The sequence below is a fragment of the Tamandua tetradactyla genome, chromosome 1 (genome assembly GCF_023851605.1).
Source record: "Tamandua tetradactyla isolate mTamTet1 chromosome 1, mTamTet1.pri, whole genome shotgun sequence".
Taxonomy (NCBI): Eukaryota; Metazoa; Chordata; class Mammalia; order Pilosa; family Myrmecophagidae; genus Tamandua; species Tamandua tetradactyla.
The window spans coordinates 146873209-146886678 of record NC_135327.1 but is presented as its reverse complement, the minus strand read 5'-3'; the positions used below and the strand labels follow the sequence as shown (position 1 = coordinate 146886678).

The 13470-nt window shown below is 36.7% G+C and overlaps 1 protein-coding gene across 3 annotated transcripts in view; it reads left to right on the top strand.

Annotated features, from left to right (window-relative positions):
• The window catches only part of LAMB1 (laminin subunit beta 1), a 94426-nt gene that overhangs the window by 73428 nt on the left and 7528 nt on the right, over positions 1–13470 (top strand). For all 3 annotated transcript variants that reach the window (XM_077165639.1, XM_077165800.1, XM_077165715.1), the window contains one exon: positions 8291–8464. In XM_077165639.1, the coding sequence (XP_077021754.1) occupies positions 8291–8464 (174 nt within the window). The remainder of the gene's footprint in view (positions 1–8290; positions 8465–13470) is intronic.

The following is a 13470-nucleotide window of genomic DNA, read 5'->3' as shown; positions in this document are numbered from 1 at the left end:
ACATAGTTAAGACTAGTTCCTCAAGATATATGAAGTGATAATTCACAAAAACTTGTTTTGAAAACCACTGAAAAAATTAAAGGTCAAAATATCTACTTGCGGACCCGCCCGCCCTCCTTCTCCCCTCTCTTTCTCCGCCGGCCCGCCACGCGGCGCCCACGCCCCGCAGCAGCCGACCCGCCCGCCCTCCTTCTCCCCCCTCCTCCCCCTCCTGCTCCGGCCGCTCTCCAACCACCACGGTGTCCTCTTCCCCCGCCTTCACCGGCTCCTCCACCACCAGCCTCTACAGCCTTGCCGCCCTCACCTTTCCTCCTCCAGTACAGCTACTGGGGGAGTGGAGATAATACAGAGCAGCTCCCAGAGCCACAAGGGAGAGCAAAGGGACGGCGTACCCCATCCTGGAACGGCTGACTATCTGGGAGATCCAGCTCCGGTGAGATCACCAAGGGGCACGGGCTTTCCTGGGTGGGACGGCAAGCGACCGGAGTCCCTCCCTTCCACCTTCCCAGGCCAGCTGGTAGAATTGGACAGGCGGTCCCCTTAGGCCGCGACGGCTGGTGCCCCCACCACACGAGGCCCCCCGGAACAACTGAGATAGTTGGGTCGGAAATTCCCAGACTGCGGAGAACAGTGACCGGGGGATCCCTTCCAAACACATGACTCCCCCGTCGGCTGGGAATAGTGCACTCTCCCGGGCTGCGACAGCTGGCGCCCTCCCGCCACGCTTGGTGCCCCGGGCCCACTAGCTAATTCGGCCGGACGCTCTCCCGTGCTGCGGCGGCCGGCGATGCTCCCCGCATTCGGAACCCCAGGCCGGCTGGCATTCTTCCAAGATGCTTCGGCTGCCGAACCTCCCCTACGGCGAGAATTTTCCAGAGTTAAAGGACCCACAGCAACTTTCACTGCTGGAACCCGTAGACAAACGTGTGCCACGAGCGCCACCTACTGGGCAGGATAAGAAAAACAGAACCCAGAGATTGCACAGAAAAATCTTTCAACCTGTGGGGTCGAACACCCAGGGAAATCTGACTAAATGCCCAGACGCCAGCAGAAGATAACGGATCACGCTCAGAAAATTGAACATATGGCCCAGTCAAACGAAGAAACCAATAGTTCAAATGAGATACAGGAGCTGAAACAACTAATGCTGAATATACGAAGAGAAATGGAAAACCTCTTCAAAAACGAAATCGATAAATTGAGGGAGGACATGAAGAAGACATGGGCTGAACATAAAGAAGAAATAGAAAAACTGAAAAAACAAATCACAGAACTTATGGAAGTGAAAGATAAAGTAGAAAAGATGGAAAAAACAATGGATACCTACAACGACAGATTTAAAGAAACAGAAGATAGAATTAGTGATTTGGAGGATGAAACATCTGAATTCTAAAAAGAAACAGAAGCTATCCGGAAAAGAATGGAAAAATTTGAACAAGGTATCAGGGAACTCAAGGACAATGTGAACCGTACAAATATACGTGTAGTGGGTATCCCAGAAGGAGAAGAGAAGGGAAAAGGAGGAGAAAAACTAATGGAAGAAATTATCACTGAAAATTTCCCAACTCTTATGAAAGACCTAAAATTACAGATCCAAGAAGTGCAGCGCACCCCAAAGAGATTAGACACAAATAGGCGTTCCCCAAGACACTTACTAGTTAGAATGTCAGAGGTCAAAGAGAAAGAGAGGATCTTGAAAGCAGCGAGAGAAAAACAATCCGTCACATACAAGGGAAACCCAATAAGACTGTGTAGATTTCTCAGCAGAAACCATGGAAGCTAGAAGACAGTGGGATGATATATTTAAGTTACTAAAAGAGAAAAACTGCCAGCCAAGACTCCTATATCCAGCAAAATTGTCCTTCAAAAATGAGGGAGAAATTAAAACATTCTCAGACAAAAAGTCACTGAGAGAATTTGTGACCAAGAGACCAGCTCTGCAAGAAATACTAAAGGAAGCACTAGAGTCAGAACCGAAAAGACAGAAGAGAGAGACATGGAGAAAAGTGTAGAAAGAAGGAAAGTCAGATATGATATATATAATACAAAAGGCAAAATGGTAGAGGAAAATTTTATCCAAACAGTAATAACTCTAAATGTCAATGGACTGAATTCCCCAATTAAAAGACATAGACTGGCAGAATGGATTAAAAAACAGGATCCTTCTATATGCTGTCTACAGGAAACACATCTTAGACCCAAAGATAAATATAGGTTGAAAGTGAAAGGTTGGGAAAACATATTTCATGCAAATAACAACCAGAAAAGAGCAGGAGTGGCTATACTAATATCCAACAAGTTAGACTTCAAATGTAAAACAGTTAAAAGAGACAAAGAAGGACACTATATACTATTAAAAGGAACAATTAAGCAAGAAGACATAACAATCATAAATATTTACGCACCGAACCAGAATGCCCCAAAATACGTGAGGAATACACTGCAAACACTGAAAAGGGAAATAGACACATATACCATAATAGTTGGAGACTTCAATTCACCACTCTCATCAATGGACAGAACATCTACACGGAGGATCAATAAAGAAATAGAGAATCTGAATATTACTATAAATGAGCTTGACTTAACAGACATTTATAGGACATTACACCCCACAACAGCAGGATACACCTTTTTTTCAAGTGCTCATGGATCATTCTCAAAGATAGACCATATGCTGGGTCACAAAGCAAGTCTTAACAAATTTAAAAATATTGAAATCATACACAACACTTTCTCGGGTCATAAAGGAATGAAGTTGGAAATCAATAATAGGCGGAGTGCCAGAAAATTCACAAATATGTGGAGGCTCAACAACACACTCTTAAACAACAAGTGGGTCAAAGAAGAAATTGCAAGAGAAATTAGTAAATACCTAGAGGCAAATGAAAATGAAGACACAACATATCAAAACCTATGGGACGCAGCAAAGGCAGTGCTAAGAGGGAAATTTATTGCCCTAAATGCCTATATCAGAAAAGAAGAAAAGGCAAAAATGCAGGAATTAACTGTCCACTTGGAAGAACTGGAGAAAGAACAGCAAACTAATCCCAAAGCAAGCAAAAGTAAAGAAATAACAAAGATTAGAGCAGAAATAAATGAAATTGAAAACAATAGAGAAAATCAATAAGACCAGAAGTTGGTTGTATGAGAAAATCAACAAGATTGATGGGCCCTTAGCAATATTGACAAAAAGAAGAAGAGAGAGGATGCAAATAAATAAGATTAGAAATGAAAGAGGAGACATAACTACTGACCTCACAGAAATAAAGGAGGTAATAACAGGATACTATGAACAACTTTACGCTAATAAATACAACAATTTAGAAGAAATGGACAGGTTCCTGGAAAGACATGAACAACCAACTTTGACTCAAGAAGAAATAGACGACCTCAACAAACCAATCACAAGTAAAGAGATTGAATTAGTTATTCAAAAGCTTCCTAAAAAGAAAAGTCCAGGACCAGACGGCTTCACATGTGGATTCTATCAAACATTCCAGAAAGAATTAGTACCTACTCTCCTCAAACTGTTCAACATAATCGAAGTGGAGGGAAAACTACCTAATTCATTCTATGAAGCCAACATCACCCTCATACCAAAACCAGGCAAAGATATTACAAAAAAAGAAAACTACAGACCAATCTCTCTAATGAATACAGATGCAAAAATTCTCAATAAAATTCTAGCAAATCGTATCCAACAACACATTAAAAGAATTATACATCATGACCAAGTAGGATTCATCCCAGGTATGCAAGGATGGTTCAACATAAGAAAATCAGTTAATGTAATACACCATATCAACAAATCAAAGCAGAAAAATCACATGATCATCTCAATTGATGCAGAGAAGGCATTTGACAAGATTCAACATCCTTTCCTGCTGAAAACACTTCAAAAGATAGGAATACAAGGGAACTTCCTTAAAATGATAGAGGGAATATATGAAAAACCCACAGCTAATATCATCCTCAATGGGGAAAAATTGAAAACTTTCCCCCTAAGATCAGGAACAAGACAAGGATGTCCACTATCACCACTATTATTCAACATTGTGTTGGAAGTTCTAGCCAGAGCAATTAGGCAAGAAAAAGAAATACAAGGCATCAAAATTGGAAAGGAAGAAGTAAAACTATCACTGTTTGCAGACGATATGATACTATATGTAGAAAACCCAGAAAAATCCACAACAAAATTACTAGAGCTAATAAATGAGTACAGCAAAGTGGCAGGCTACAAGATCAACATTCAAAAATCTGTAGCTTTTCTATACACTAGTAATGAACAAGCTGAGGCGGAAATCAAGAAACGAATCCCATTTACAATCGCAACTAAAAGAATAAAATACCTAGGAATAAATTTAACCAAAGAGACAAAAAACCTATATAAAGAGAACTACAAAAAACTGTTAAAAGAAATCACAGAAGACCTAAATAGATGGAAGGGCATACCGTGTTCATGGATTGGAAGACTAAATATAGTCAAGATGTCAATCCTACCTAAATTGATTTACAGATTCAATGCAATACCAATCAAAATCCCAACAACTTATTTTTCAGAAATAGAAAAACCAATAAGCAAATTTATCTGGAAGGGCAGGGTGCCCCGAATTGCTAAAAACATCTTGAGGAAAAAAAACGAAGCTGGAGGTCTCGCGTTGCCTGACTTTAAGGCATATTATGAAGCCACAGTGGTCAAAACAGCATGGTATTGGCATAAAGATAGATATATCGACCAATGGAATCGAATAGAGTGCTCAGATATAGACCCTCTCATCTATGGACATTTGATCTTTGATAAGGCAGTCAAGCCAACTCACCTGGGACAGAACAGTCTCTTCAATAAATGGTGCCTAGAGAACTGGATATCCATATGCAAAAGAATGAAAGAAGACCCATCTCTCACACCCTATACAAAAGTTAACTCAAAATGGATCAAAGATCTAAACATTAGGTCTAAGACCATAAAACAGAGGAAAATGTTGGGAGATATCTTATGGATCTTACAACTGGAGGCGGTTTTATGGACCTTAAACCTAAAGCAAGAGCACTGAAGAAGGAAATAAATAAATGGGAGCTCCTCAAAATTAAACACTTTTGTGCATCAAAGAACTTCATCAAGAAAGTAGAAAGACAGCCTACACAATGGGAGACAATATTTGGAAACGACATATCAGATAAAGGTCTAGTATCCAGAATTTATAAAGAGATTGTTCAACTCAACAACAAAAAGACAGCCAACCCAATTACAAAATGGGAAAAAGACTTAAACAGACACCTACCAGAAGAAGAAATACGAATGGCCAAAGGCACATGAAGAGATGCTCAATGTCCCTGGCCATTAGAGAAATGCAAATCAAAACCACAATGAGCTATCATCTCACACCCACCAGAATGGCCATTATCAACAAAACAGAAAATGACAAGTGCTGGAGAGGATGCGGAGAAAGAGGCACACTTATCCACTGTTGGTGGGAATGTCAAAGGGTGCAACCACTGTGGAAGGCAGTTTGGCGGTTCCTCAAAAAGCTGAATATAGAATTGCCATACGACCCAGCAATACCATTGCTAGGTATCTACTCAAAGGACTTAAGGGCAAAGACACAAACGGACATTTGCACACCAATGTTTATAGCAGCGTTATTTACAATTGCAAAGAGATGGAAACAGCCAAAATCTCCATCAACAGAAGAGTGGCTAAACAAACTGTGGTATATACATACGATGGAATATTATGCAGCTTTAAGACAAGATAAACTTATGAAGCATGTAATAACATGGATGGACCTAGAGAATATTATGCTGAATGAATCCAGCCAAAAACTAAAGGACAAATACTGTATGGTCCCACTGATGTGAACGGACATTCGAGAATAAACTTGAAATATGTCATTGGTAACAGAGTTCAGCAGGAGTTAGAAACAGGGTAAGACAATGGGTAATTGAAGCTGAAGGGATACAGACTGTGCAACAGGACTAGATACAAAAACTCAAAAATGGACAGCACAATAATACCTAATTGTAAAGTAATCATGTTAAAATACTGAATGAAGCTGCATCTGAGCTATAGGGTTTTTTTTGTTTTTGTTTGCTTGTTGGTTTGTTTGTTGTTGTTGTTTTTTACTATTATTACTACTTTTTTCTTTTCTTTATATTAACATTTTATATCTTTTTCTGTTGTGTTGCTAGTTCCTCTAAACCGATGCAAATGTACTAAGAAACAATGATCATGCATCTATGTGATGATGTTAAGAATTACTGAGTGCATATGTAGAATGGTATGATTTCTAAATGTGTTAATTTCTTTCTTTTTTTTTTTCTTTCCGTTAATAAAAAAAAAAAAATCTACTTGCTTTCAATGCACAATTCTAGATGTACCTTAATAGATATCGATATTTTAGCAGTTTTGTTTAGAATGCATGAAAAACAATAATTTTTGAGAAAAATATACTTAGAGACTACCAGATAGTAAAAGCACTAAGAAAACTTTTCATATTGATTTAGTGTTTTATTCTAAAAATCTTCATCTCTTAAATAACTCAAACATAATTCTATTTCATTCTTGAGTTTCAAAATCCAGTTCTATAAGCAAAATTTTTCTCCCCAATTTTAGGAAAGTTCTTGTGTTAAAAAAAAAATGGGTGAAAGAAATTGGTGACTCATCCATTTCCTATTTGTATTCTCAGAGTACACTTTGAAATTAGATTCCCTCAGTACTCAATGCTGTCAGCCTGAGAAGGCTGACAACCTCTTATATTTAAAACCTGGGAGATGTTTTTGTAACATGTTTTCCCTACCTTTAGTTGACAGAAACCTGTCTTTTATTCTGTTGCTCTCAGTGAAATGAAGCCCCATACCTTTTCCCTCTTAAATTTTGATCATATATTTAAGACCTTCAGGCCTTGTTCAAGTTTAGAAAAAACTGTTTCCACAGGACCATATGTTCTAACCCCTTAATTATTTTATTCTTTCTACCTCTAAGTTTTTCAAATTTCTCAGTGTGCTATTAACATTTAATGAACTTTACCATTTGGTGACTCTTTAAAAATTATGTCTTGAAAAGCAAATTTGAAAATATTAATCAAATTACAGGAGGGATGTTTGGCTTAATAATGTAAGTTAATACAGTAGTTTTGTTTTTTGAGGATATGGAAGGCAGGAAATGTTCAGGTTATTAATAATAATAATAAAAAGAACTTATAATTAAACAATGCTAATGAAAGCCTGTCAGAAATTGTTCACTCATTTAAAAATAAAACTATAGTACTTATCTTCTAGGAATTATAACTGTTCTCTAAGAATTTTTAAAAGTTAATTAATGGGGTCAAAAGTCAAGTTATAGAGTCAAGAATCGTTTGGATTGAAATATTTGGAGTTTAGCAACTGTCTATACTGATCCATTAGTTTCATTATGATGTATGGTTATTCAAAGTTAATTTTATGGCATATAATCATTCCAAAGTTCACTTTTAAGAAAAGTTGAGTAGTCAGTGAAATTGATTCTTCTGTCATGGGACAGACTGTTTATTTTGATTTTTAAAGATCAACACTTACTGATCCTACTTTGAGATCAAATCTAGATCTTCACCATTTGCCCAGATCAAGAAATTACTTTTTCCCTAAATAACTTTGAATATTTATAGTTTTCAGCTAAACTTTCTAAGCCCATAATGCATCTAAAATCCTGTAGTCACTTTATCAGTTTTAAGGACCATTCCTGGTCTCTATGTCTTCAGTAATTAGATAAAAACACCCAAATTAACTTTTCACATAATTTCTGAAGTGCCGTAACCTCCACTACTAGAATTTAATATTTAGAGTTGAAAGGGGGAAAAAAATGATTGGAAGTTATAAATCATGTTCCCGCCCACATTAATTTAAAAGGTTATGTGGAAATCCCCCATCTCACATCTGTGAACATTGTACAGTAGCCAAGGTTTGCAGGTGTCCTTAAAATACCTTCTCAACATTATCAAGCTGCCTGGGTGGTTCCTGCCCATCAATAAGCTTTTTTTTTTTTTTTTTTTTTTTTACATGAGTGCAACCTAAATCATCAGAAGTACCAAAAGAATAAAGTGAATATAGGGGATGTAACAAAGGCTATTTAGTTAGGCACTTATATAAGCTTTCTTGAAATTAAAATGTTTAATAATTACTTTTTTTTTTTAGTAAGTCTAGAGTAAAATAGCACAGTAGCCTTTTAAATCTATCTCCAAACTTATAGTACTTCCTACTGTTTCTTAAATGCATGGCTTGCTGGGTGACTGACATTATACTTTAATATTAGATTGAGTCTGAAACTGCAGCTTCTGAGGAAACCTTGCACAACGCCTCCCAACGCATCAATGAGCTAGAGAAGAATGTTGAAGAACTTAAGCAGAAGGCTGCTCAGAACTCTGGGGAAGCAGAATACATTGAAAAAGTAGTACATACTCTGAAACAAAGCGCAGAGGATGTTACGGTAAGTAGATCTTTGTAACTTCTCAGCTATGTTGATATAGGAACTTTCGTCCTCATTGCCTTTCTTGGATCAAAAAGAGACATGAACCTAACAAAAATAGTTTCATTATTCATTAGAAACATCTCAAATGACCTGTTTTGAAATAGCAGTCTTTAGAGACAGATGAAAAGGACTGGGACTGGATATGCAAGCATCCAGTATGGATGACCTAAGACCCTTAAATTCAAACATAGAGAAAGAAGGGTTTAAAAGAAATTAATTTAACTTAGCAATGAAAGTCTTAAGACAAGCATATTGAGCTTGTATTTTTGTACTGTATTTCAAAGAGGATCTTTATGGCATATAGTAGTTACATGGCCATTTGAAAACATTGAACGCAAGGTAGAAAAAGCTTTGAGTTCATTACAGAAAATAGTCAATAGGGAAAGAAATCTTACCTTTTACAAACTGATTTTGAATTAGCTACTCCCTGCTTATTGGATGATAGAATATTTTGCAGAGAGAATTACATACCACCCAAATTTTAGCTAGAAGCCAAAGAATTACTGAATCACAATTTTAATTTGAGTTTATGTGGGCAAATGTTTATTTACAGACTTTTTTGAATTTAGGAGAGGTGTGTGTTGAAAATTGTTAAATATTTCAGCTTATAGCTGTACTATTCAAAATTATTCCTGGAAATTCTTGTAGTTTTTAGGTTAGGTATCACATAATGGTAATCTAATCATCTGTGTTGGGGGGAAGAGAACAAAACAATGAGTTCACTGCCACAGTATTATATTAAACAGCTGTGTTTTTCCACTGTGGTCTATTTTCTTGCAGTCCTAAAGTCATAATCTCATAAGTAGTCTTCTGGCAGAGCATTTTACATAAATATATTTTATGACAATAAGCAACAAAATCCCTTAAGTTTTTCCATATATATAGCTATGTTTGAACCATGCTTCTGAAAAAAATCTTTCCCATCCACACCCATCTTTTGCATATTACAAGTTTGCCTTTCCTTCCTAAATCTTCTGACAAATCAGCCCTTTTCCACTATCTGATATCAAGTTTCCAACATACTAAATTACTAAAGATTCAGATGATACCCCTTCCATTTTTTCAAAAAGGGAGCAATTTGTTTTTAAAAAAATTATTGTGGTATCATATATATAGTACAAAATTTCCTATTTTGACCACCTTAAGTCTACAATTCAATGGCACTAGTCATATTCAAAATGTGCAACCACTGCCACCATCTGTTTTTCACCTGCAACAGAAACTCTATGCATTAAACAGTAAACCCCCACTCCACCCCCAAATAATCTACTTTCTGTCTCTATGAATTTGTATATTCTGGTTATTTCGTCTGATTGGGATCATACAGTGTTTGTCCCTTTGTGTCTGACTTACTTCATTTAACATGATGTTTTCAAGGTTCATCTATGTAGTAGCACATACCAGAACTTCATTGCTTTTTATGGCTGAATAATATTTCATTCATTGTACCACACTTTATTCATTCATCTTTTGATGGGCATTGGGGTGTTTCCACCTTTTGGCTATTCTGAATAATGAACACAGGTGTACAAATATGAATTCCTGCTTTTAATTCTTTTGAATATGTACCTAGAAGTGGGTCAAATATGGTGGTGCTGTTTAACTTTTTGAGGAACCATCAAACTGTCATCCAAAGCAGCTGTATCATTTTACATTCCCAACACCTACTAAGGTTCCTGTTTCCTCACATCTTTGCCAGCACTTATTTTCCATATTTTAAAAAATAACCATTCTACTGGGTTGAGGTGGTATCTCATTGTGTTTTGTTTTGTTTTTTGTATGCTGTATGGCGGGGTCACATTTCATTCTTTTTCCATGTGAGTATCCTGTTAATGCAGCACCATTTTTTAAACTGTTTTTGTTGGAGTCTGTGTTTTTGTTTGGGAAGTACATGGGCCAGGAATCGAATCTGGGTCTTCCACATGGAAGGCGAAAATTCTACCACTGACTACCCTCATATTGTCTCATTTTGGTTTTGATTTGCATTTCCCAAATAGCTAGTGATGTTGAGCATTTTTTCATGTGCTTACTGCCATATGTGCATGTTTTTTGGAGAATGTCTGTTGAAGTCTGTTCTAGTTTGCTAGCTGCTGGAATGCAATATACCAGAAACGGAATGGCTTTTAACAAGGGGAATTTAATGAGTTGCTAGTCTACAGTTCTAAGGCCAAGAAAATGTCCCAACTATGACAAGTCTATAGAAATGTTCGATCAAACGCATCCAGGGAAAGGTACCATGGTTCAAGAAGGCCGATGAAGTTCAGGGTTTCTCTCTCAAGTGAGATGGCACATGGCGAACATAGTCAGGGCTTCTCTCTCGGCGGGAAGGGCATATGGTGAATACGGCATCATCTGCTAGCTTTCTCTCCTGGCTTCCGGTTTCATGAAGCTCCCCGGGAGGCGTTTTCCTTCTTCATCTTCAAAGGTCACTGGCTGGTGGACTCTCTGCTTCGTGGTGCTGCAGCATTCTCTGCTCTCTCTGAATCTCTCTGAATCTCTTTCTCCAAAATGTTTTCTCTTTTATAGGACTCTAGTAAACCAATCAATACCCACCCAAATGGGTGGAGACATGTCGTCCCTTAATCCAGTTTAACAACCACTCTTGACTAAACCACATCAACCAGGGAGATGATCTCATTCAGTTTCAAATATACAGTATTGAATAGGGATGATTCTACCTTTATGAAATGGGACTTATATTAAAACATGGCTTTTCTTAGGGGACATGCTTCCTTTCAAACCAGCACAAAGTCCCATTTTATAATTAGGTTGTTGCACTTTTAGTTAAGTTGTAGAAGTGGTTTTTATATTTGGGACATTAAACTCTCATCAGATACATCCTGTAAGTTGTCTTTTCATATTCCTCATAATGTCCTTGGCACAAAAGTACATAATTATGATTTATATATGTATTTTCCTTTTGTTTGAAAATCTAAGAATCTGTTGTTCAGTACAAGATCCTGAAGATACTGACTTATGTTTTCCTCTAAGACTTTTACAGTTTTAGCTTTTACATTTAGATTGTTGATTCATTGTGTTAATTTGTGCATATGGAATGAGGTAGGGATCCATTTTCATTATTTTGTTTGTGGATATCAGTTTTCCCAGCACCATCTGTTGAAGACACCGTTCTTTCCCTAATGAGTGGTTTTGACACCCTTTCAAAATATCAATTGGCCATAGATGTGTAAGTTTCTGAATTCTCAATTCTATTATATTGATATATCTCTCCTTTTGCCAGTATCACCCTGTTTTGAATTCCTGTATTGTAGTAAGTTTTGGGATGTTGTGAGTCCTCTAAGTTTGTTCCTTTTCAAGATGGATTTGGCTATTTGGGGACCCTTAACTCTTCCATATGAATTTCATGATTGGTTTTACCATTTCTACAATAAATCATACTAAAAGAATCTGTAAATCACTTTGACTAGTACTGATATCTTCCAATTCATGAACACAGGATACCTTTCCATCTGTTTAGGTCTTTTTATTCTTTCAGCAATGTTTGTAGCTTTCAGTGTATGTGTCTTTTACATTCTTAAATTATTCCTATATATTTTATTTTTTTAATATTGTGAATGGAAATGTTTTGCTTCCTCTTTGGATTGTTCTTTGGTGTTTACAAACACTACTGAGTTTTGTGTATTGCTCTTGTACCTCACAGCTTTGTTTAAATCATTTATTAACTCTTGTACCTTTCTTATAGATTCTTTGGGATTTTCTATGTATAAGATTATGTCATCTGCAAATAGAGCTTTACTTCTTCCTTTCCAATTTGGGTGACTTTTAGTTTTTTCTCTCCTAATTGCTCTAGCTAGAAATTTCAGTTGAAAGCAAGCGTCCTTGTCTTGTTCCTGATCTTAAGGAGAAAGACTTCAGTCTTCACACTGAGAATCATGTTAGCTATTTTTATATATGCCCTTTATCATGAAGAATTTCTCTTCTATTCCTAGTTTTCTGAGTGTTTTAAAGAAAGGGTGCTGGAATGTATCAAGTGTCTTTTTTTGTGCTGAGCTGATCATGTGACTTTCCTTCTTTCCATAGGGTATTACATTAACTGTTTTATGTTAAACTACCCTTGAAGGCCTGGGATAAATCCCACTTGATCATGGTATATAATCCTTCTAACGTGCTGCTAGATTAAGTTTGTATTTTGTTGAAAACTTTTGTAACTATACTTTTTTGGTATCTAAATAAATCCTTTAGAAAAGCCATTCCATTTCTGGTATACTGCATTCTAGTAGCCGTTGTGAACTAAAACATTGTCCATTTCATCTAAGTTATCTAATTTTTGGCATATAGTTGTTACTTCGTACTGTTGGTAGTAATGCATACTTTCATTTTTTATTTTAGCTATTTGCAACTTTTCTGTTTTTCTAGCTAAAGGTTTGTCAGAGTTTTTCTCGATCTTTTCAAAGCAATTTTTGGTTTCATTGATTTTACTGCTTTTCTATTATCTACTTATTATCTGATCTTCTCTCCTTCCCTCTGCTCACTTTGGGTTTAGTGTGTTCTTTTACAGATTCTTCCACGTGTGAGATTAACTGACTGATTTGAGATCTTTCATCTTTTGTAATGTACTTACTTACAGCTGTATATTTCCCTCTCGGTGTTCTTTGCTGCATCCCTTAAATTTTTGTTTTCACTTTCATTCACTTCAAGATATTTCTGAATTTCCCTTATCATTTCTTTAATCCATTAGTTAAGAGTATCTTATTTAATTTCAACATATTTGTGAATTTCCCATTTCTCCCTGTTATTGATTTCTAGCTTTATTCCACTGTGGTTGGAGAAGTTACAGTGTATGTTTTCATTATCCTTTTTTTTTTTTTTAATTTTTAGGAGCATGGTCCAGAAATTGAACCCAGGTCTCCCACATGGAAGGCGGGCATTCTAACCACTGAACTACCTCTGCACCACTGTTTTCATTACTTTTTAATTTATTGAGACTTGTTTTGACTTAACGT